The following is a 23,924-nucleotide window of genomic DNA, read 5'->3' as shown; positions in this document are numbered from 1 at the left end:
ATTGTCAGAATGAGAGGCAACTCAACAAGCAAAAGTTGCAGTTGCTTTTCTTGCTTTGAAGCACATTTGCTTGCAAACTTAATGTTGTTTTGGTATTGTTTTAAGAAGTAGCTGCTAAAGAGTTTCTACTTGACCTTTACAAAACAAGCCATTAAAAATCATCATGTTAATAGGGGATCCTAGAAAGCCCTTCAGGAATGAGTATATTAGAGCAGACTGCATGGCAAAGCATGCATTGAAAAATTGATTGTCAGAAGAATCCAGTCTTGCAGGGTGACTGGTAGATTGGGTCAGTAGCATCTTAAAAATACAGGATGCTCCTATCAAGGAGCTAAAGTATACCCCTGCCAGCCTGAAAGCAGCTTTGTCTACTTGTTCTTATGAAAAACTGAATAGTGAGAACCTTGCTTGGTCTCCTTGATGGCTTCATCCAGTCCTGTGTTTCATGAGTTCTTAATGCAGCAGAAATTGGACAGGACGAACTGATTTCAACCTGCTGTGACTTGGGACCTTCTGAAATGGCAAGAAGCAAGGTGGTTTGACCTATATGTCTTTTTATTTTCCTGAGTTGTTTTATTTCTCTTATACTTGAGCAGTTTTAATGCATCATTCTGTCTAGATATCTTTAGAAATAAATTGAAAGTGTTTAGTTATCTGAGGATGTGAGTTAGCAAGTTTCTTTCAGAGGCATTGGCTGAAATATCTTGCTTGCTCTTTTTTAGAGTAAAGTGGTGGAAACAGTGTCTTTAATGCTTAGGAATTCATTGTTATAAGCTCAGTGTTGCAGAAGAAAATGAATTCTTGGGGGAAAAATGTCTGGATTTTTTAAAAGCTGGATTCTTACAATGTAATATGGTCCTGTTCATTATATTGTACCAACTAAATTTGTTGGAAGCCTTCAGAACAAGGGGTAGGAACTGAAGTACAGCCCTTGTTACAATGAAGAGAGTTTGTTTTATGCTCCATTCCTAATGTGGTAAACTTACCCTTTGGTATGCATTATTTCCTGAATCAATAAATAAGCTGTAATGGAAAACGTAGCATTTAATAAGGAATGACATTGTATTTTTTTTAAAGACATCATAACATATTGATTCTTCTATCAAACCTGTAGGAGATCAGTTTAAGTTGCAGAAACTGGAGAATAGGGTCAGTTCATGTACATATTTTTGTTATTGTGACTGTTAAATATCTACCTTTAATTATTCTATTTTTCTCCCCAACTTCCAGATAAATCATGCTATTCTGGGGAAACAAGAAACTATATTAATGAGCATCAACTCCATAATTAAACTTGTGACTGCATAACAGGGACACAGCCATGTCATTTCTTTAGGCAGTAACTTTTGCAAAGAAGTATTTTTAAACTGGTCATTAATTTTATGACCATAGAAATGAGATGCAAAATTTATGCTGTTGTCATTGGCATGGGTTCAAAGCACTGCTGACATTATGTGTGATTGTAATGGAATGGCTGCCAACTAATGAGTCTATAGACATTTTGTTTGAGCATGCTTTGCTTTTAGATGTTTGATTAGGCAGCAAAGCTTTCAATTATGCCTGCAAATTGTATTGAATACATTTACCTGATGCCCATTGTTGCTTTGTAGTTTGGTTTTCTATTACATAAGTGCAAGTTGAATGCTTTTCTTTAATTTATTGATGCTTTTTGGGTGTATTTTTAGATACTTGGCACCTGAAGGAGAATGGTTTGTGCTGCTCAACACTGACTCCTCTGACTGGTCAAGGAGTAACACATGGAGCTTCAAATGCAATTCTGACTGCTCTTACTCCATAGGTGGAGTTTAAACTTCAAAGCAACACATTGATGGAGGAGCATGTAAAGTGGAGAAAGGGCAGAGATTGCTCTGAGTGGGAATGCAGGAGACAGCATAGGATCAACGGGAAGCCTCTTTGTGAACTGTCAGACCAATATATAATATATATTAACAACATACAGTCCTAAGATATCTTTTAATCCTGCTAGAAGTAGGAGACAAAACCCCCAAGATTGATACCAGAAAGTAGTCCTTCTTTTATGCCATTACATAAACACATTGTGAAATGTTGCCTGTTAAAATTCCAGAGCATAATGAGTCAGCTTTCTTATTGAAATGCTGCAGTTCTTCTGTACAAATTAGTTTATTTAAGAATTGTATTTTTCTGTGTAAAATATAAATTGATGAAAACTATTATTTATTTGCTACTATTTTTCTTTACTCTAAAATAGTAAATGGAGGTTTTTTTTTTTGGTTTAATCTAGTCTTGCATGAGTGCAGGTTACTTGTACCACTATCTAGAGTCTGCCACCTACTCTCCACATTTTCATGTAAAGTGTGGATACCTAAATGTAGTATTGTATGACATAGTATTTATATTGTGGTTCTGAGTGTCTTTCTCAGTGAGGGCTTTTTTCATGGAAGTCTTCAAGCCTTCTTTAGGATTTAACATCTAGAGAATGCTTTGGCAAATGTAAGGCACAGAGTCTATGATTTCTTTCTTCATAATACTCTCAACACTTTTTTTTTTTTTTTTTTTGGTTGTTTTGTTTTAAGATCATTTTGAATTTGGATATTCTAGACATAAAACAGAAACTTGTTTTATTATGAATTTACATTCAGTGTTGCCATGGTTTTTGTTGTTTCAAATATAGTATATAACTGTGTCATGATTTTCATGCCATATGGCAACTAAAGCCCATATAGTCCCTCACTCATTTGCCCCTGCTGGGATAGAGGAAATAAGCAGAAGGTTAAAAGTGAGAAAACTCATGAGCTGATATGAAATTGGTATAATAGGTAAAGCAAAAGCTGAAGAAAGACATAACAAGGAATTAATTAATCACTTGTCCTGGGTAGGCAGGTGTTCAGCCATTTCCGGGAAAGCAGGACTTCATCACAAGTAACAGTGACTAAGACAAACATCATCACTCTTAATGTCTCTTAATTTCTTCTTTTTCCCCCAGCTTTATATGCTGAGCATGGCATCATATGGTGTGGAGTGTGCTCCTGGTCAGTTGGGGTCAGCTGTCCTGGCTGTGTCCCCTCACAACTTCTTGTGCATCCCAGCCCACTCACTGCTGTGGTGGTGTAAGAAAAGAAGAAAAGGTGTTGACTCTGTAAGCATTGCTCAGTAGTAACTAAAACGTGCCTGTTTTATCAACACTCGTTTTAGCACAAATCCAAAACATAGCCTGATACCAGCTACTGTGGAAAACTTTGTCCAAGCCAAACCAGCACAATCTGGGATAGGTATATCGTATGCCCTAAATATGTATGCATTAAAAATTCCTGTGTTCCTAGGTCATCTGGCTTTTATATGAAAGTAAAGCACAACTGTTTACTGAATTTGAAATCCTAAGTGTAATTGGAAAATGGTAGTATGGCGACTTAGTGGAAGAGCAAGGTAACAGTGCAGCTTTGCAAACTTACGTAAGAAATTATGTATTGTTGAGTGGGACAAAATCCTCTGGAGATGTTCTTTTTACTCGTATACTTACCTACTTGTCATCCACAAGTATTATTCATTCAAATATACTAAAGTTTGCCATTCAGCCCATGAATTATATGTGCTGGAGTGAGTTGTTTCTGGAATTGTTTTCTTCTAGAAATACACCCTAGTATTTTGAATTTATGCTGGCACTTTCATGAGGGTTCAATGATAACATGTTTATGCATAGCTAACGAGAAGACATTTTTGATTGACAACCAGGGCTGACATATGCACGTATCTTCAATGCATTCTAGTACTAGTAAAAGTTTAGGACAGGAAAACAGTGGAACTTTTGGAATGGAATTTTGCCATTGTATAGGTTGTGAATATTGTGTTTGTTCTTTTTATATGGAGTGTATAATCTAATACAGATATATATATAGGCAAAGAGAGACAGGCATCTGGTCTCTGGAATCTAAGTGTAAAATATGATCATGCTGGTTATAAATAAGGCATAATATTTTCTGTTTGTGTGCTATCTGTTCTGTGTTTTTCTATTTGGAGGAAGAGGTGAATTCTAGAGAGAAATAATTTACTTTTGATGGTTTGACAGGTGTGATGAAGTGCAAATATTTTGATCAGATTAACACGATGACTGGCATGTTACTAGGAGAGGACTGTGTCAAAAATAGGTTGGAGTCAGGCTCAGATTCAGAGCAATTGTTAAATGGCATAGGAGCTTGGGAGCAAGCTTTCCTTAGAAAAGCATACTAAATTAATGAAGGGAAAGCCTAGCTAGTGTTTGACAAACTTTTAATGTAAAAGAACTCTAGCAAAACAAATATCAGATATTGTTTTAACTGCATGGAAAACTTGCTGTTTTTTACAAACAATCACGGAGCCTTCTGTCATAGTCTCTGAATTTTCTGTGTATTTCCATTATTAAATGGGAGGGGGTAAAACTCAGCCATGGTTAGACAGTTCTACTGATGAATGCAATTTCTTCATCTGTGAAGAAGAATATATTCACTATGCATGGGTTTATTTTGGATTCTCAGAAGTAAGTTTTCCGATCCAGTGCTCCAAAAGGGAACACATAGATAGAGAAGGCTATTTGGATGTCTCTGGAAAGCATTTTGTGTTTGCATATACCAAAAAGCAGTGCTTGAACAATTTAGTGTTACATGATTTTCAAGAAATTTGAGGATTATTAAATCAACTTTATGGTTAAATTTGAGGACTATTTAATCAACTTTATCCTTAATCAACAAGGAACATCAAATTTATGATTCTGGTCAGATGATTTTTGTCATATTTAGCTTTTTCTTCTTCACAAATATTTTATTTGGTTTTTTCGGGAGCAACGTAATTTGTTATTTTCCCCCTCCACTTCTTTGCCTAGATGTATTAAACATATCTGAGAAAATATACTGAGTTTCAGGAAGAAGTTAAGTTTTGCTTAATTAGGTGAAAGCCTCAACTAATATTGATTTCACTATATCTTTCCTAGACCTTCTCGCTTATGCATGACACTGATCAAAGTGCATCAGATTAACTGATAATGTAGATTTTGTATCTATTGTAGCAGGGCTCTCAGCTGGGCAAGAAATTCATTAACAGAATGCTGCATTAAGCCACAGGTGCCTACCAGGTGCTGCCAGGCAGCAATTCCACTTCTAGTTTCATGGGAGGAATACACACAGAGTTTTGCAAGGCAGTGCCTGATTACAGTGAAGAAAAGTAAAAGTGGGCAGAGGTCACTGCTGCCAACAGTAGTTTGGCATTTCCTGGGAGGCAATTTGCTACAGCTCCATCCTGCACTGGGACAGGCAGAACTTCTGAGCCTGGTGCTCTCCTTTTTATCTTGTGCCAGTGTTTTCTCTTTCCTGCCTCTTTGCTGTGGTGTTTCTTTCCCCCCTTGTGAGAAGCTGCCAGCTGTGCAGTGCTGGGAGCAGGTTCATTATACGACAGCTTTAGGGAAACTGCTCCAGCAGCATTTGCACATCGGGTCAGAAGGTAGCCTTAGAATGGCATCGCTCACAGCTGTGCTGGAGCCTGCCAATGTCCATGAGAAATAGGATTTTTTTCAGTTCCAGATAGGAATTAATATCCTCCTTACTATCGCAAATACTTTTATCCTGTGTGTTTGTGTGATAAAGTATTTAACTAGCAACGTGTATTGACTTTTACAGAGCTGGAAGATGAGGAGGAGTCTGAGAACTCTCTTTCTTCGCCTCCTGATAGCGTCTCAATAGCATCTGACCGGTATGATAAAGAGGATGAAGCACCTTCTGATGGTATGTGACACTGTTTACCTTAGAAAGTACTAGATTTGCCAGTTTGCTATGAGCTGATGTAATCGGATCCTCGTGATGCGAATGTTAGTGTTGGAAAACATAAACAGATAAGCAGCACAGCTGAGCACTTTTCTTACCTTTACAAGAACCTTTAAAGGAACTGAAGAGCTCTCTCTAGTGGTCCTAGAGCATAGTGAAGCTGTCTCAAATTTACAGTGTTTCTCAACTCACATTTTTTGATAACAAAGCATCTTATGTAGATACGTATGTTTTTAAAGATAGATCAGTGGCTAAACCAATGTGAATATTTGTAGTAACAAATTGTTTGTTAATTCAACATTATCAGATTCTTGCTTAATTTTATTGTGCAACTTAATGGCTTACTGTATTATTTATCTAATAAATAATGAAACAGTTTATATGATTGATATTTTTCTGCAAACTCCATGCAGAATAGGTTCATAAAATATTAAATTAATTATTCCTACAGTGTTTCCTTCCATTAAGACAGTGTTTTGTATGATGTTGTTGTTATATAGATTTTAAGTTTGTGTTTGCATGTAGGAAAAGTCTATGCTTCATAGCTCTTTTACATGTTGTTTTGTTTTGTATTCATTGCTAAATGCCACTGTTCTGAAGACCTGAACAATTGAATATTTCAACAGTTAACAAGCTTGCTTTAGCATAGTGTCCATATTTTTGAGATTAGTTTATTGTATACATAATATAAATACCTTCTATGGATAATATATAGCAGTAAATTAAGTACATGTACAAATAAATTAATGATGTATATTAATTTGTGGCACTGCAAGTTAGATAGACTTGCTAGTGAATGATGTTTTCTGACATGATATGATGATCAAACTGTGCAGCTCCATCTCAAAATACAATTGCTGAATGAAAATATGCTTCCTGCAATGTACCACTCCACATTTTATATTATCCAGATTATTCCCTTTGGAAGCATAAATTGCTTTTATGAGGTATAAAATTATGTCTATTGCAGAACAGGGATAAGTCAAGTACATGCATAAGTGATAAACCTTCTAACCACTGATTCAGAATAATGCATTTTTTTTAATGTCCAGAACTCTATAAAATGTATAACAATAATAATCACACTTTTTTAAAATATTGAGCTTATTACATGTTGGCAGTGTGACCTTCTACTAAAAAAAGTAAAACCAGGCCTTTTTGCTCTCTGGTTGAAATGTAATTATCAGTCAAATTGAGTATGGCTTTCAGAAAGCACAAGCTAATTTTCAAAACTACAGATGAATGCAACTTTCTATGTATTTATTTTTGCTTACAAACATAATCTTATCATTATTTCTAATTATAATTTAATAACTTGATACTGATTGCATAAAGGGTATTTGACAAAATTATATGGCTATTTAATAGGCGATGCGATTATAGAATTGTTTCAAAACAGTTAATCAAGAGAAAAGTGATAACGTTTACAACCTAAATAATGAATGGATGGAGAATGCTGATGCAAGAGTATGTGAAATACCGTATGAATTTGTACAGATGGGTGATTAATTTTTAGCCTGTTTTGGAAGTTATGAGAGTAGGTATAATAGCTGCTCAACAATATTTTGACTAATTCATACCACTTGAGGTAGAAATATAGAGGGTGTGATTTTTTAATATTTGAGGTGATTTTACCTTGCTGTTCTTTCTGTATTTTATGATAAATCCTCTTTAATTGCCTAGTGGGAGTGTAGCACGAAGAAAATTTGAGAAAAGGTGATAAATTTTTATTTGTAAATACTTAATTTATTGGAGTATACAGTGTTCCTCTTTTTCTCTTTGAATGTCTAATGTGTCATTCTAAGACCATTTTGATTTTAATATATATAATCCATCATTCCAGTCTAGCCATCTAGCCTGTGTATGAAAATATATGTTGGGAAAATCTTATAAGAGGTAGATTGATCCCCAGAGGTGCCATTTGTTTCAGTTCTAATAGGCATAAATGGGTTTGTTGAGGCTTAACACTGTATTTTAGTTTTTTAGTGGTCTGTTAATGTTCAATATTTAAATCCTACTCAAGAAGCTGGGTCTGTAAGATGGTCTGTAGATGTTTGATCTTTTATAATTACTAGTTCAGTTCAGCAGGGCTGTGTACAGATCTAAAACCTGATTTGTGTAGATCAAGACTCTCAGTGTTAACAGAGGACCCTATCTGTAGGTAACCAAATTGAGGTGGTTTTTATTTATGTTTGAGTCCATTTTAATGTAAAACTTTCTACATATATTTTCTGCTAAAAAGCCCCAAGGCATTTCTCTTTATGTACTTGAGTTAGGCTGCATGGTTTGTATGACTTGTGAAAGTGTCGCAATTTGACTTTGCGGCATTACTGTCAAAACATAATTTGTGAAGGCACACGCTTGGTAACAGATAAAGAATTAGTATATTATGTGTATGTTACAGTCATTGTAAAATCCTGGAGTTTTTGTGTGACCTTTGTCTAATGGTGTATTAATTACAAGAGGGATAATCCATTTAACAATAAGTATGGGATAACTAAATTAGCACAGGTCACCTAAAGGCCTTTTGTCAAATCTGATTGTTATGTTGTCCTTTTGACTTTTACCTTATGGTAGGCACTAACAAAGTATCTAAACTTTGATGGATTATAAACTCTAAACATGATATGTATTTTTCATAATGCTAATGTAATTTTCTAGGTACTGAAAAGGTCAAACCCCCACGTCTCTGTGTGCATTCTAAGTCTGTCTTTCCTTCTAATATTTCTTTTTCTCTGTTCCTCTGGTTCAAAAGTTCACTCAGTTCCCAAATGGCCACCTAATTTTCCAGTTATTCCCTCAAGCCATATGTGTTTTGGTTTCTTTATGGTTTATTAGGTACTGTAGGAAAGTAGCATAAGTTATATCATCTAATGAAATTCAAGCACACTTCAGTGATGCTTTGACTTGATTGCTGGCAGCAATTAAATCACAATGAAAGAGAATGATGCATGGGCTTACATGTCCAGACACCCTACAGAAATTGGAAGAGGGATAAAACACAACAAAACCCTCAAACAAAATAACAAACTGAAAAACAAGATAGACCAAACAAAACAGTGCAGCCAGGCACTCTGGTCTTAACTTGATTTTTTTTTTTTATTGGCTAACAGCCTGATTGATGGCAAAATCATAACTTGCTGTATGCTAACAGGCAGAGTTCACTTGTAGGTTATTGTGAGCTGATAAAGGGTTAGATGGAGTTTTGATTTTCGCATTGGTCCTTGGTGTACCAGATTAATGGAATTTCAATGAGAGACTGGAGTAGTCACAGCTTTGTCAGAAAAACAGATGGAGATTCTATAGCCATGTCTGCTCATTAATACCAGTTGCCTGAAAGGTGTACTACTTCTCTATACAAAAGACTCAACATAATTGATTTTTGAGCGAGGTATTTTTTCACTTATTGATGACTAGGTTTCTTGCAACTTAACTGACAGGTTTTTGTATAGTACATTGTATAACAGTGTTATGTCTTGTAATTTCTTACTCCCCTTCCATCTGCATATTGAAGAATATATGTAGTGGGAAATACATATGTCTTGATTAGTTAAAAACCAAAGCACACAAAAATATTTAAAAATTTTAATACCAAGATTTTCTTTCAAGTTGGAGACAAACTTACTTTTGGTTGAGAAGTAAATTGGGAAAAAAGATAATGTTTTTAGTTTAATTTTCAAGTTTCCTAGTTATTAAGTACAGGTTCAATAGCAAGCTTAAACTTTCCTGTTTACTAATGTTGTAATCTTCTTTTATAATATATAGGGATTTTTTTCTTTTTTTGGTTTATGGTATGGTAAACTGATTTTATAGTAAGAAATGTCACTAGTATTAAAGGACGAAACTTTGACTTTGTAAGTGGACCTCTAAAGAAGACATGTTGCTTTGGCTCTGCAGGGAGTATGTAACTGGATAATTACTGGATCTAAAAGAATGAATGGTGTGATGAAATAATTTAGATCATCACCATTTCTATGGAAGGTCTAGAAATGTTGCCTTGAGAAGGTAAAGATGAAAGAAGTACTCAAAACGTGTCTGGGGACTTGTATGCTCTTCAGATTATCACATTTGGCTATAGCTTATGAATAAAAGATATTTTTAGTGGAAAATTTTTAAACAGTCTGAGAATATCTTATTAAATTTCCCCATATTTAAAGTGGAGGAAGGTAGGGCTGAAGCAAGCAAACTGGGCACTTGGAGAGCTTTGAGGAAAAAGAGTAAATGAAAGAGTTGTGCTTTAATTGTTTGTTGTCAAAGTGCAGTCTTGAAAATGAGCAAAAATTATTCCTCCTGCTATAATTTTTGGATGAAGCAATAGGCATCAGCACTTTGTTTTCATTTGGAAAAGCACTTTGTAGTTTCTTTGGAAAAGTTCTATATAAGTCTTTGCAGGCTGGAGTAAACGATTTTGCATGATCTGTAGTATTTACTTAATATGAGCATCACGTTTTGCAGTTTGATCAAGTGAGAATGAAAAATTGTGTGAGTGAGTTTTGCATGCTGTTTCTTTTTACATGTTAATTCTAAAATACAAATCCTGATTAAGCTTTTTCCCCTGCTTATTTTTCCTATTTTTTAGGCCTAGTAATTTGAATACTGTCATAGTAGAGTTCAGTGTAAGGTTTTATCTTTGTGCATACACACAAGTGTTTTCCCACTTCCTCCAGCTACATTTGTACTGAGTTTATTTTTGAGGCATTATATTAAAGCAAAAACCCTCAGTTAAGCACTGCTAGCAACTAAGGTACCAAAGGTTGGATAATGGAAAATACAACTAGAAATTTCCATCCTTTCTCCCTTTACCTTCTTATCCCTCCAGTCTTGTCTTGGTATACCACTTTTTAGTAACATAATTGTGTATATGGAGAGAATGTTTGGTTGTCTTGGGAATGACAGCATTGGAAATTTACCTGAGTTATTGTAGGAGATTAGTTATTTACTTTGAGTATTGGAGAGAGAGAGAGGTACAAACTTAAGTGCATGACAGCCATTCAAGGGAATGAAAAACTTCTTTATTTGTCTTGTTTTTCTCATAGGTAGATCTCACTGAAGGCAGAAAACCATTATTCCTTATATCTCTTTTAATATTCAAGATTGAATAAAAAGGATCATATTGAGGGGAAGTAAGATCTAGGTTTACTTGGACAGCTAATATTCAGTGAGAAAAGGTGGCTTCTACTTTATGCTCTTACTAGGCACTGGCAGGAGGGCAGTAGCCCCAGCCCATCATGTGGAAAATGCATAAAGACTGGACTTTGGGATGCTAACTTTATTCTGAGGGGTTGCTAGTTCTTGTCAGAATTTTGCAGGGAATTATGATTCTGCATTTCTGGTTGAGAAAGGTAATATGATGATCAAAAATGTTGCTTTCAACATAATAAATTTTTATTAGCAGTGCAATCTTAAGCAGGAAGATTGAAATCTAAAATTCCTGATGGGGTCTGCTGAGGTTTTCAGAGGAAGGATGTATCACTACAAATTTTGTCTGAATCACTTATGGACAGTTTAGATGTCTTCATTTACAAGCTGATGGAACACAGGGAAACATAAAACATACTGAAGAGGAACTTAAAATATGAAGCTTTTGTTTTTAAATTCTGTTCTTTAAGGATATTGGTACATGTGGGACCAACCATATGAGTGTAAATTCCCAGATGCAATTTCCTCTTCTCTGTTTAACACATGAGAAGAGGGTGCTAACTTTGTTGAAATTGTGAAAAGCTGTAAAGAAGATCATCTGCTTGTTGAATAGGAGAGACCTTAAGAGTGAAATCAATGTGTCACCCACAGTCAGCCTGAGATGTTTCTTGGTGGGCCCCTGTCTCATCTTTCCTAAAAATCTCTGCTGGTGCAATTGCACTGTCCCTTCGACAGTTTGTCCCAGAGCTGCACTCTGCTTGCTAGGAGAGAATACATACCCTAAACTCTGTCAATCTGTTGACATTTAACTCTCTTTTGTCCATAAAAGACAAGGCAATAGTATATTTTTTTCCCTCTGTAATGAATATTTTTGAAGGCTGAATAGAACCTTTACAAATTTCCATATGTAAGTACTTTTGAAGCCTTATGAAAAGAAAAAAACAATTGAACTGCTTGGTTGCTTGCTGGTTTGTTTAAAGGATCCATACCACTGCATATAGCAGCAATGTCTTAGATAGGGAAGCAAGACATTTAAAAAAAAAGTGTGTGTGAAATATGTGAAGCTAATCTAATTATATTTGATTTAAACCATTTGTACAGAACTTAAGGGAATAATTTCTAATAGGAAGCAGAAGTTTTAAGTGAAATTTTGGCCCTAATAAAGTCAACAATAAAGTTAAAAATGGCATTGTGTAGGTTAACAGTGTGTACAAATTGATGATACTAAAATGTTTGAACTTCTAATTATCATGATGAAAAACTTCCCATCAAACAATAAACCCCTGTGTTCTTTTAACATTTACCTTTCTCCCATGGGAGAGATGACATGGTTTGTTGCTCATTTTATTTCATCTATGTTGCTTCAGTGACTGAACACTAACAAAACAGCCATGTATACTCCACCACAACATAGGACAATATCAACAAAAAACCTAAATAATGACCTGCTTAACCCATTTATTTTTCATATTAGGTCATAATTTTATTCAAGGTATATAACAATACTATGGTTTAAAAAAAGCGCAGAAAGTTGAAGTGAGTAGATTTTTCTATTTATGTTATATTGCTTGTTGACCTAATGTTCTTCTGGTTCAGTTCTTATACATCACAAATAGCTGACATAAAAAGGAAGAGGAGAGGTTTTCCTTCTGCCTCTTGGATATGCAATAAGCTTTTCAAGTAGGTTTGGAGGCAGTTAATTATGATTTTAGGACCTTATTGGTGCTTTATCTTGTCTGAGTGAATTTCTACCCTCTGATTTCTTTGTAATTTCTATTCCTGTCAAGCAGTGGTGGCAAGGCAGCTTCCATTCTGCTCCTTACACCTTTCCTCCTAGAACCAGAAAGATATATCAGTCATAGATGATAGCATGGTTTCACACTACTCCAGTGGCACCTTGAGGTGGGTATCAGAGGAGAGCAAGTATGGCAGATTGCTGCTGCTTGGCATTCAAGGCAAGAGGTATCTTTTCCTTCCTGAGATCTACCATGTATGACAGAAAAATGGGTCTACCTTTAACATCTGCTGTGTAGTAGTCACAAACACCTTGGGGAGAAAAAGCTCTAGAGAACCGTAGTGTTTTCTTTATTTTAGATAAGATCAGAACTATTTAAAACAATGGTCTGTGTGGTAATTCATATTTTGTCTCAAGGATGAGGCTTTAGAAATCCCTGGATATAGGAACCTATTGGAAAAAAAAAGTATAACCTTGCAGCGTAAGTACAAGCTAAGATTGGCATTTCTTTCTCTGAATTGGTAATTAAGAATTTGTGCCTATATTTAATTTATTGCATGCATGAAGTGTGTATCAATCCTAATGAACAGAAGAAGATTTTTCCAATGTTCCTGTTTTTGTGTATTAATTGATAAGTACTTTCCGTAGAGGTGCTAAGTGAGTCTGTAGATTTTAAGCAAGAGCAAAACAGGCCTCTTTTCTATCAGGCATCATGCAGTCCAGGCATTAATTTTAGTGAATTTGTGTTTGTTTCCTTTTAGATAAAAGCAAGCTTGCAGTGGATTAATATTTGTGAATTTTGAGATTAAATTTGAGTGGAAAAGTAAAAACTGTGTCATGAAAATGTTTATTCAATGTTTTTGCAAAAAAACTCCCACATAGTCGATTCAGTCTTTATGGTATCCACTGAATGGACAAATTCATTAGTGGCCTTCTCAAGAAAATGTTGCAGGTAATTGTTCACTGCTTAAAAATTTTCAGCAGGAACCATACTTCTGTGGACATCTGTCACTCAGCAGTATTAGTGTGATACTTCCCTAGTAATTTTTATACATGTTTACTTGGATTATGTACAACAGTTGGATTTAAGAGTAGAGTAGCAGACTAAAATTGTTGAATTTTCTCCAAACTAAAATTGCTACAGTTTCTTAACTAATATTAGCCACAGCCTATTAATCACTAACTATCGCTGTAAGGATGGGTAATATCCTGGGATTGTTTTGGTCATGTCTTCTCTATTTTTAGTAGTCAGAAAGAGTTTTGAGCCCCTTTTGGGCAAGGAATTACACTACATAATACACTACATAATGGAGGAAGACCTCTTGTGCTCTAAACAAGATTTTTCTGTGGTTCCCTATATTTACTCTGCCTATCTAGATATGTTCCTTAATGCAAAGTACATCAGAACCTGATAATATCTTTTCAGGGATATCCTGTCCTTCATATAAAACAATTTTTCCTTGTTACTCAATTGTCAAATTTTGTATTTCTGTGCATCATAGAATCATAGAATGGTTTAGGATGAAAGGGACCTTAAAGATAATCTAGTTTTAACTCCCCTGTGGTGGGCAGGAACATCTTCCATTAGACCTGGTTCTTAAAGCCCCATTCAGTCTGCCTTGAACACTCCAGAGATGGGGCATTCACAGCTTGGACCTGGATGATACTCACAATACATATTCACAGGTGCAATTAGTTTATGATGTCCTTCACATATCTGCACTTGTGCATTACTGCTCTACATTGAAGAGGTAAGAGAAAAGGATTAGTGTTGAAATAATATGAATGGGAGCAGAAGGGTATTTAGACTATATACATGGCTGTGCAATAAAAATGAAAATGGGTTGGAGGCAAGTGAAGTAAAGGTGGTCCAAGTATTTTTCTTGGTTAATAGGATGTGTTCTTTTGCAAGGATGGGCACAGGAAATGGGCCTTATTATTACAATTTTTTGGAAAAGAAGTTAATGAAAGTGTTGTCATTGACTTGTAATTAAAAACAATATTAACCTTGCCTGTTTTCACAGGACATTATTCTTATAATTCTGCCTATTTTGTGTTTAGTAATTTGAATATTATGCATATGAAGATTGTGGGGGGAAAACTTGTCTTTTAGTTTTCTAGAACTGCTTTCCTTCTAGTTAGACTGATTTTTCTTTAACAGCTTCTTCAGAAGTTATTTTTAATGCTGTATTTTATCAGAAAAATAATTGGTGAGACTTCCACAAACTTGTTTGATCAAAGATTTTTGAACTATTTTAGCAAAATGGTTACTTGGTGCTTGTATGTGTGAAATAACTGCATGGTAAGAGTTGAAAATACACAAAAGAATGTAGTCATATTGAAAAGTGCAGAGATATTTTTGTCTGTAATCTTTGTAGGTAAAATTTGGAATTTCACGTCAAAATTAAAACCATAAAAACTTTGTTTTTACTTGTTTACTGACAATATATCTGCAAATTTCATTTGGAAATATGGATTGTATAATGCAATTGACAGAGGTCAACAATTTAAGTACATATTTCTTTTTTAATGTACAGCACACCTTTTTTTTTTGCCTATGAATGCTGTAATCTTCCAGTGCTCTCATTCACTTGAGGGATATTTAGAATGTGGTATAAAAATAATATGAAAATGCTGTAGTGAGCTGGTGATAATTGATTTACTCCATCACACTGAAATACCTCTTGTTTTCCTCTTCCTCCTCCCTTGGGCAATAATCATGGGATCAAGCTGCCAGTCTGTAGATATAATTTTTCCAGCAGTGCCATCTGGCTCCTTGGCACTGGAAGTTGTATTGGCTTCTTTGCTGTTTCCACTGATTTTTGTCAAATGTTAGTCTGTTGATGAGATGTCTTTGGTGAGTGGGTGCTGATTTTTTCCGCCCCCCAAATGAATGTAGTTTTTTATTTGCATTGTAAGGGACCACTGTTTTTTTTTTCTTTTTTTTTTCTTTTTTTTTTTTTTAATGGAATTTAGTACTTAACATATTAAGATAGCTTTGAGGAAAAAATAGGATTTATGTATAAATTGGCTTCTTTCATCTATGTTGAAAATAGTTTCTTAGGGTTTTGTATGTTTTTAATAGTCCTAGCTTCATGTCTTCACACAAATTTTTTAAACATCTTCAGTATTAATGTAGAATTATTTCCTTGTTATTTTTGGAAACTGACATTTAAAAGACATGATAAATGAACAATAAGAATTTGTGGGGTCTGTGTTACAGATATAGCAAGCATTATGTTTTTGAATAAATAGCCAACAAAGTACTCCTTTTTTTTTTCTCACAGGACTACATGTTTATTTTTGCTGTCAATTTTTCTTAAAAAAAATATTTAAAAATGTAGAAATAGTGGATTAATAGAAAAAACACTTCTGAGTTTCTTTATTCTATTCCAGCCTTAGATGCACTTGACTGCCATACAACATACAATGATTGTATTGATAGTGTTAGAAAGGAATGTTCTAGAAATAGTATTTTAATATGGGTGGGAAGTAGGAGGAAAACCCTGATTTAAACTATTCTTGTAATTATTATTAATATTCTTATTAGTTTATTTTTTTTTAAATTATTTCCTATACTGATAAGAGACATTCAATTAGAGGAGAAAAAAGCCTGAGAAGCTGAGGATTCCAATCATATAAAAGGAACAGAATTTCAGATTACACATTTTTATTTCATGTTGTTAAAAAAAAACAACAACCTTTGAATATGATATGTGAATTTAAAAAATATCCAAAACCTGTTCTATTGTTAGGTAACTCCTATTAATCAGGGCAAGATAATGAACTAATTTAAATCCTGTATATATATTTTTTTTTCTTTTTTTTAAATTTATATTTCAAACTGCATTTTGAAGTGCTGTGTCTCAGATGAATGAATTATACTCATCCCTGGTTGTAAATATAAAATTTCTTCTGTGTTGAATGTATTTACTTGACATTATTCAAGGTAACATTGGAAATTCTCACACGTGAACCATTGTATTTAGTTGGCCTATTTGAATATTTTTATATTATTATCATCCCTAAAAGTAGAAAATATTAAGCACTATTTCTTTTTCATAGTCTTAGTACTATCCTAGTGTAAGGCTTTTATTAATAAAATGCTATTAGACTGGTATTTAAATAAATATTTACATGTTTTCCCAGCATTGGAGAAATTGTCCAGTACTGGAAATGATAAGATTGAAAATCTTGTGTGGGACAAGGAGGGCCTTGATGGGATTTTTGTAGCAGTTCCTTTGAATTAAATTTCAAGTATCTCCTGGTATCTCTTTATAGTAGCCTTTTAAAGAAAACAGCTATGACAAGACAGGGTGTCTGAATGGAGGTCTCGTCAGTAACTTGACTCAGACACAAAGTGAGTATTTTTAACATATGAGTTCAGTTGAAAGAATCTATAGTAAGGGCTATAATATCAAAGTAAGGTAAGCATAGCAAAATATGCATGATCTATTGTTAATAGCAAAAGTGTAAGTCTAGTTTCACAGAATATGTTCTCTCATGAAAGATTTTAAGGGCATGGGTATATAATGATTTTCTAAAATAGCATCAAATCTTCTTTTTGTTCATAAGTAAGTGTGAAGATAGAACGTTGCTGCTAATCAATTGTCTGGGATGCCACCTCATTAAGATTTACACGATCATCAAAAATGCCCAGAATTGTTTGTTGGCTATATCCTAACTCAAATATATAAAGGGGATACCACAGCATTTTTCTTTAGAATCGCAGGGAGTTCAGTGACCTTTTGTGGCAAATTATGTAGAAAGAAAATATTTATATTAATTTAAAATAACCTCCATGAAGAAATAGTCTCATTACCCTGTTTGATCAATTCCTTGCAGCCTGAGCTGTAGCATGCTGCTATTGCCATTGGTTGATGGAATACACTGAGAAGTGGCTAATGGTGATGGTGCTCATCAGGACAGGGTTCAGCCAGCGGTCAGCAACAAATAATTCAAGACTGTTTCTAAGTTTGTGGCTGGTGGAATTTGCTTCTTGCCCCAAGCCAGCAGCATTGCTGAGCTGGGCTATTTGATTAGAGGAGAAGCATATTTGCTTCTTAGCAACTGCACATTTGCACAACACACAGACCTATACTGCCTCCAAAGGTTTGCCTTTTGTGATGGTGGAATAATACTTTTCTGTTGATTGACAGACAAAAGAGATCTTTGCAATGCAGAGGAGTTTACAACCAATTTTTTCTTTGTCTTTTGTAAAGTTATCAGAGGTGCTTTTTAATTTAGCACTGCCTGGTGCAGAGTTGTATATGCAGCAATACTGGCCATGATTTTAACTGCATTTAAGCTATTACTGCTATGCATATTTAAAGGACAGATGCACACTTATGCTTAATCATTGGTGTGTGCAGTTTTTTCCCCAGCTGGTGTACTTAATGGAAATTATTTTCTACTGTATTTTCAAATAATTTTTTATATGTATATTGCTATTTCCTGTGCAAGAGTGATACTCCTTTTACAGAGGGTAATGATAAACTGCAAGCTGCTCTATTCCTAGTGCTTTTTTTAATACGTGAACAGCATTGTGGCAGTGATCGCAATTCTAATAGTGTGTGTGTAATTTTGGACGTAACGTTTCCCACAGGAAGTGAGTCTACAGGAGAAAATTGTCTAGTCAGTAGAAGGCAAAGGTATTTATAACACTGGTAATCTTTGAAAGAAGACAATTTACGAAAAAGAAAGACTAAGATTTACAGTTCTAGGAGGCCAGGACAAGAAAAAAGCAAACTTTTTTTTTTTAATGGTTTTACAGCTCTTTTCACCCCTGGTCTTTATTTTCTTGTGGAAGTTTCCTTACTGCCATAACAATAAATAACAATAAATAGCTGATGGGGTTACTGAAATGTTTCATGAAATAGAAAGTACAGTTAGTGTTAATGTGAATTTCTGCAGATATCTGCTTCCATATTTTCCAAAATAAAACATATCTTTTAACTTTCATTACTCAAACCAGTGAGTACCTTTCTAAGTGGATTTTATAGTAAATGAAAACTGTATCTTTTAAGGGATAGGGCAATTTGAAGGAGGAGTGAACAATAAAAGGATTGTGAGTTAATGTAAACATTCCGAAATTTACTTATTAAGAACCATTTCAGTGTCAGTTCAGACTCAAAAGGGAAGAGCAAGAAAACACTGATACTTGAAGCAATAAAAAGCTTCACCATCTCTCTTTAAATCAACATGAATTAAACGTATAAAACTTCTAAATCCTTTTTCAATTAGGATTTTTTTAGTCATTTAAAATGAATTGTAATAAAAATTTTATGGTTTTAAGAGAATTTTGGAGAGAGTATAGGATGAGGCAGAATGAAAGCATTGGGATGAATTGGTGGCTGTTCTGGGGAACAGGTATTCAGGGTGTGCACACTGCTGAGCAGGAAGCACAATCTAGGAATAGGTACAGCCATAGTTTTGGAGGCCCTGGAAGGGTCTGGAAGTTGATGACTGACTTCATTATCTTCTTTGTTAAATTTGTTGTGTATATGTATATGAGTTTTCAAAAGGGTATTTCAAGGTAGTGGTAGGATGTCACAGTCATTTTTGAAGGCGTTAGCTTTGGCTTAATTTCTGAGACATTCAAAATTGTCGTAGTGTGGCAAGTGACTGCTTGTTATGCTGCTGAATGCCAAAGATGCTTATGCCTGACTAATTTATTTTTATACCTCAGTACCTGTTAATGTGTTCCCTGTGTTCTACACAGATTTTATACTTCTGACATTAATAGATGCACAATAAATTAGTGTTGGGGTTTTCTTTTAGTTGGTTGGTTCTTTTTTCTGATAGCAGACAGCCTTTTGCAAAACTAAGGTTTTTTAACAAAGTAACTAAAAGTAGGAGTTGCCATGTTATTACTTTCAAAAGGCAGCTGTACACAGGGTAGAATGCAGCAGCTCTTACAATGGTACTATAAACAATACCCAGCAATTTAAGAACAGGATGTGAGGAATATTTTACCTAATTGAAATGACAGGGGGGATTTTGCATAGGTAGAAGCAATTATTCATACTGGAGGTGGGCCAGAATGCTGGGGTTATTCCCCTCATCTTGCTAATTAGGCTTTCAGTTTCATTAACAGTCATTGAGATATTGGGTGACTGACTTGTGTATGAACATAGCCATAATACATATAAAGAATATGTAGTTCATTTTGGTTTTTATAGCTGAAGAGGAGTAGAAATAAGGAGTGTTTTAAAATATGCAGAACACTGAATAGTATGAAGGCTGAAGGCAGCATGGCTATGTCCATTTTTGGGTACACTAAGGCCCTAACTAAGACACTACCACGTTTATATCAGTAACATTTTATTACCTTTTTAAGATGGAGTTTATAAGGGTTTGTACCTTTACTAATGTGTATGTTGAGAAGAGAAATTAATTCAGATTTGTTGTGCTTCCAGGATGTTTTCAACCTGGAATGAATTCAACTTTGAACAGGTTTGAGTAATCTATAGTTCTTGTTGCATTTAAGCCTTAATTTTAGAAATATAACCTAATGCACATGGCATCTTTAAATTCCCCTGTCACTCTAATGCACTTTCATTGTTTTTTTTATTTTTCACCTGCCCCTGTTAATTGCCTTTGTCCTTCGGAAGCAGACATTTTGAGAGAGATTTGTTTTCCTTTTCAAGGATTGATAATGAGGTGCAGCAATTCATAACATAGTGTTGATATCAAATAGCTGCTTGTTGTATTTTGGAAAGGGAGCCTTTATTAAATCTCTTGGTGAGTCTTTTTTCAACTGACTTCTCATTTCCCAAGCTCTATGATTAGGAACATCAGGTAGAGAATTTTTTCACCCTATTTGCAATTAGTGATGATTCAGTTCTTAAATTAAAAATAGCCTTTAATGAATAAAATTTCCAAATAGAAATCAAGAAGGTGAAAATATTGTACAAAAAGCAGATCCATTGAGTCAAAATATTTAAAAATCTGCAAATCATGTGTATGAAACTGAACAAGCTAAACAAATGAAAATCACCTTAAAACTGAGAAAAAAAATTGTTTCATTCAGAATTGGAGTGGTTTAGGTTGTTTCTTAGTTCCCCTTCTGACCAACAAAAGAGAACAATGCTGTTATAAGGTAATATTATAATAAGGAAAAGTGTGGTTACAACATAACTACCCACTCTGGTTCCTATTATTGAGTAGATGGGGCCATAATTTGTCCTTTTGGTCTGATAATTACACTGATGGTCCTTGTGGAATTATTAATTAATTCTTTGTGACTGAGAGTCAATTGTCTACCTCTGATGGTTTTTTCATGTTAGTTTCTTAATCTTTAAGATTGTTCGAAATAATATACCAGTGATTTGTAAATATTTTGAACTGAATTATCCTTGTATAGGTTGTATTTCCCTTACATATCCAGAGGCAAACTCCCTTGTCAGTATGTTTTATAGGCTAACACGTGTACTGTTGGATAAAATAATACTAATGAATTCAGAACAAATAGAACAGCAATTAATAATTTTATTTTTTCAGTATACCTCTGATCTTGCACAGAAATGAGCTTTGGTAGTGATATAAGACATGTAATGGTATAGGTAATTAATGAAAAGTTGATTCAAGGGTCTTGTTCATTACTACTTGTCTCAGTGACTCTTTCTGGTTGGTGTTCTCCAGTACCATTTTGTCAGGTGTTTTTGAGAATTTGTTGTCAAAGTACATGATTTTTAGAGAATTTCTAGTCTGTGTGGGGAGATCTGAGAATGCATTAGCATGTTATAGATGCAAACACTTTTGTGGGAAACAATATAAAAATGAATCTTTATAATGACTAGGTGTTTATTTTGATACAGTTCTGTTGGTAATAATAATAATAATTGGCTGCTTTTGGGAGTTCAGTTTATGGACAAACTGAAGCTGAATAAAAAAGCTATGAAAACTGGCTAAGTGCCAGTAAATGAGGTAATGTATTTTGCATATGTCACTTTACTTTCATTGGATCAAGGCAGTTTTAGAATCCTATGCTGTATGTATGAATTTGAATAATTTCATGCTCCAGAAAACCTAATCAGGATAAGACCAAAAACTGGGAGAAAAAGTTTGTAAGGAGATGTGCAAATATACTGGTGGAGGACCTAGATTGTAGAGAAGGTGTGTAACAGGAAGTGGAATTAAATTCTTGTGGCTGTTGAAGTCCACAGAAATCTCTTCTTCCTTTACTAGAAATATAACTGTCAACTAAGAAGATGCCCAGTTGGTTAGGAATACAACAGTATTACTTTGTGCAATGCCACTGTCTTATTATTGTTTACATATTTACATTCAGGCTTTAAAAGTCAGCCTTCTTTTGATGTGCTACTTGTCCACCACTTCAGGATAGATGTGTTCTTTATGTGGGGAAAGATGTAGAGTGTCAAAAGTTTAGGTCCTTAAAATAAAATAACTTTAATTTTACAATTGCTCCTTTGCTTTTTGAGTCACAGTGAGACTCAAAAGTGCATCTCCAAACTGAGGAAATTTTGACTTGGGTTGGTGGAACTCCCTCCATTTTCAATGACTTATTAGTATGTGTTATAAAATGACATTTTCACTTGACATGATTTTATATTTAAAAAGGAAGAAAGAAGAAGACAACATTATTAGAATAAAAAAAAAGGTTTTTTTTGAAAACTATTTCGTTTATATAGTCAGAGTCATCTTGCCGTTTACCATAAGGATACTCTTTCATGGTGTTCTAACTTTTCTTCTTTGTCAATTTAAGGTATGCTATAGCAGTCACAGTGGAAAGTGTGCAGTTTTCTGAAATGCAGGAATCGGTACATATGTGACATCCCAGTCTTACACGTGCTGGAACCTTCCCTCCGCCCCTTCTCTCTCCCTCTGTCCAACTGCTTACATTAATTTGAAAAAGTGTGTGGATGCGGCGGGGAAAAATCAGTGGCACAGCAAGCTTGAAAATGAAATGTTTTTCCCTTTTTAAAGACAAGGCTTTTTAAAAAGACAAGCATAATGAAACCAACAACATTTCACAGCATTTCTAGAAAGGATGTGAACACTGTTTCTCTGTTATGAAAAGGAGCAGTGGAGGCAAAGTGGCTGTGACTTGCCCAAGATTGCGAAAGGAATCTGGTTAAGAGCCAGGACTAGTTCTACGTTTTCTAGCTCCTGCTTACATGGTAAGATCTCTTCGTTATGTCTCACACGTTCCAGCTTTCTGAAGTTTTTGACAATTTGAAATGGATATTAAGGGGACATAAGGTAAACTTTTTTCCCCCTTGTCCTCAGAACCACATCGTTTATTAAGAGATGTCATCCTAATGTGTATACAACTTCCATGGCTTTGAGTGTTATTGTAAATGGTAAAAAGACTCTGGTTGGATTTAGACTGATGCTGCCTTCTGAAGTACAAGAGGTGTTTGTAGTTTTGTATAATGTCTTAGTTTTAATAATATTATTTTAATATGAAAATGTTGGTGTTTCTTTAACTGTTTAAAAATAGCATATCCTGCTTTGATTTTTCAATATCAGAAAAATCATTTAGGTTTAGGACCCAAACACCACCTCCCCCTTTTCAGGAGTTACAGAAATGCATTAAACTGCTGATACAGACACTAAAACTGTGAGATTTCCCTTACTGGCTAATTTGAATTTTTTTTTTTTTTTAATGGAAAAAGTGGTGGTGCAATTTAAAGGCTGGTATATAGACTATACCAAAAGTAGTACAGTACACTCTGGAGGCAACAGTACAATGCTTTCTATCTGAAAGATCATAGATAGCTTATATAAACTGGTGAAAAAGTTTATGAAAGTTAAAAGTCACTCTTCAACTTGCAAGTGAGTGAAGTGATTTGGCTTTACTTTAAAAACAGCAGCCTAAAACTGAGCAGCCTAAGTATTATCATTACTCTGAAGCAGCGTAATTACCATTAGAAGAGAATTGGTTCCTTTAAGGGAAAAAATAATGAAGGGAAAACTTCTTAAAATGAGTTTTATTACATTTTTCTTATAAAATTAGTCTTTCATTTTGTTGATTAATGCTTGAGTTTAAGACTCTGATGTAGGCATTTTGCCATTATAATTCTGAAATATGGGAAGTCCTTGAAAACATTCCGGGATTGCCTTCTGTCTGTCTGCCTTGTAAAAGATCCTTTCAGTTAAATGGACCATCCTCCTTAAATGATGTCATTAGCTTGGATTGAAAAGACATTGCCTGCAGGGAAATCATTTAATTGTCTTAAAGTGCTCTACTTCTTTAGATCTTGAAGCAGCACCCTGACTTCCATCTTTGTATCAGATAATTCATCTAAAATTCTGTT

General features: G+C 34.5%; 1 protein-coding gene across 2 annotated transcripts in view; it reads left to right on the top strand.

The window, feature by feature from the left end:
- The window catches only part of SKAP2 (src kinase associated phosphoprotein 2), a 118,682-nt gene that overhangs the window by 16,882 nt on the left and 77,876 nt on the right, over nucleotides 1–23,924 (top strand). For both annotated transcript variants that reach the window (XM_021538198.4, XM_085568245.1), the window contains exon 4: nucleotides 5,625–5,729. In XM_021538198.4, coding sequence (XP_021393873.2) covers nucleotides 5,625–5,729 — 105 coding nt within the window. The remainder of the gene's footprint in view (nucleotides 1–5,624; nucleotides 5,730–23,924) is intronic.

This window comes from Lonchura striata, chromosome 2, assembly GCF_050655825.1.
Source record: "Lonchura striata isolate lonStrDom1 chromosome 2, ASM5065582v1, whole genome shotgun sequence".
NCBI lineage: Eukaryota > Metazoa > Chordata > Aves > Passeriformes > Estrildidae > Lonchura > Lonchura striata.
Note: the sequence above shows the minus strand (reverse complement) of the source record. Positions and strands in the feature narration are given on the sequence as shown.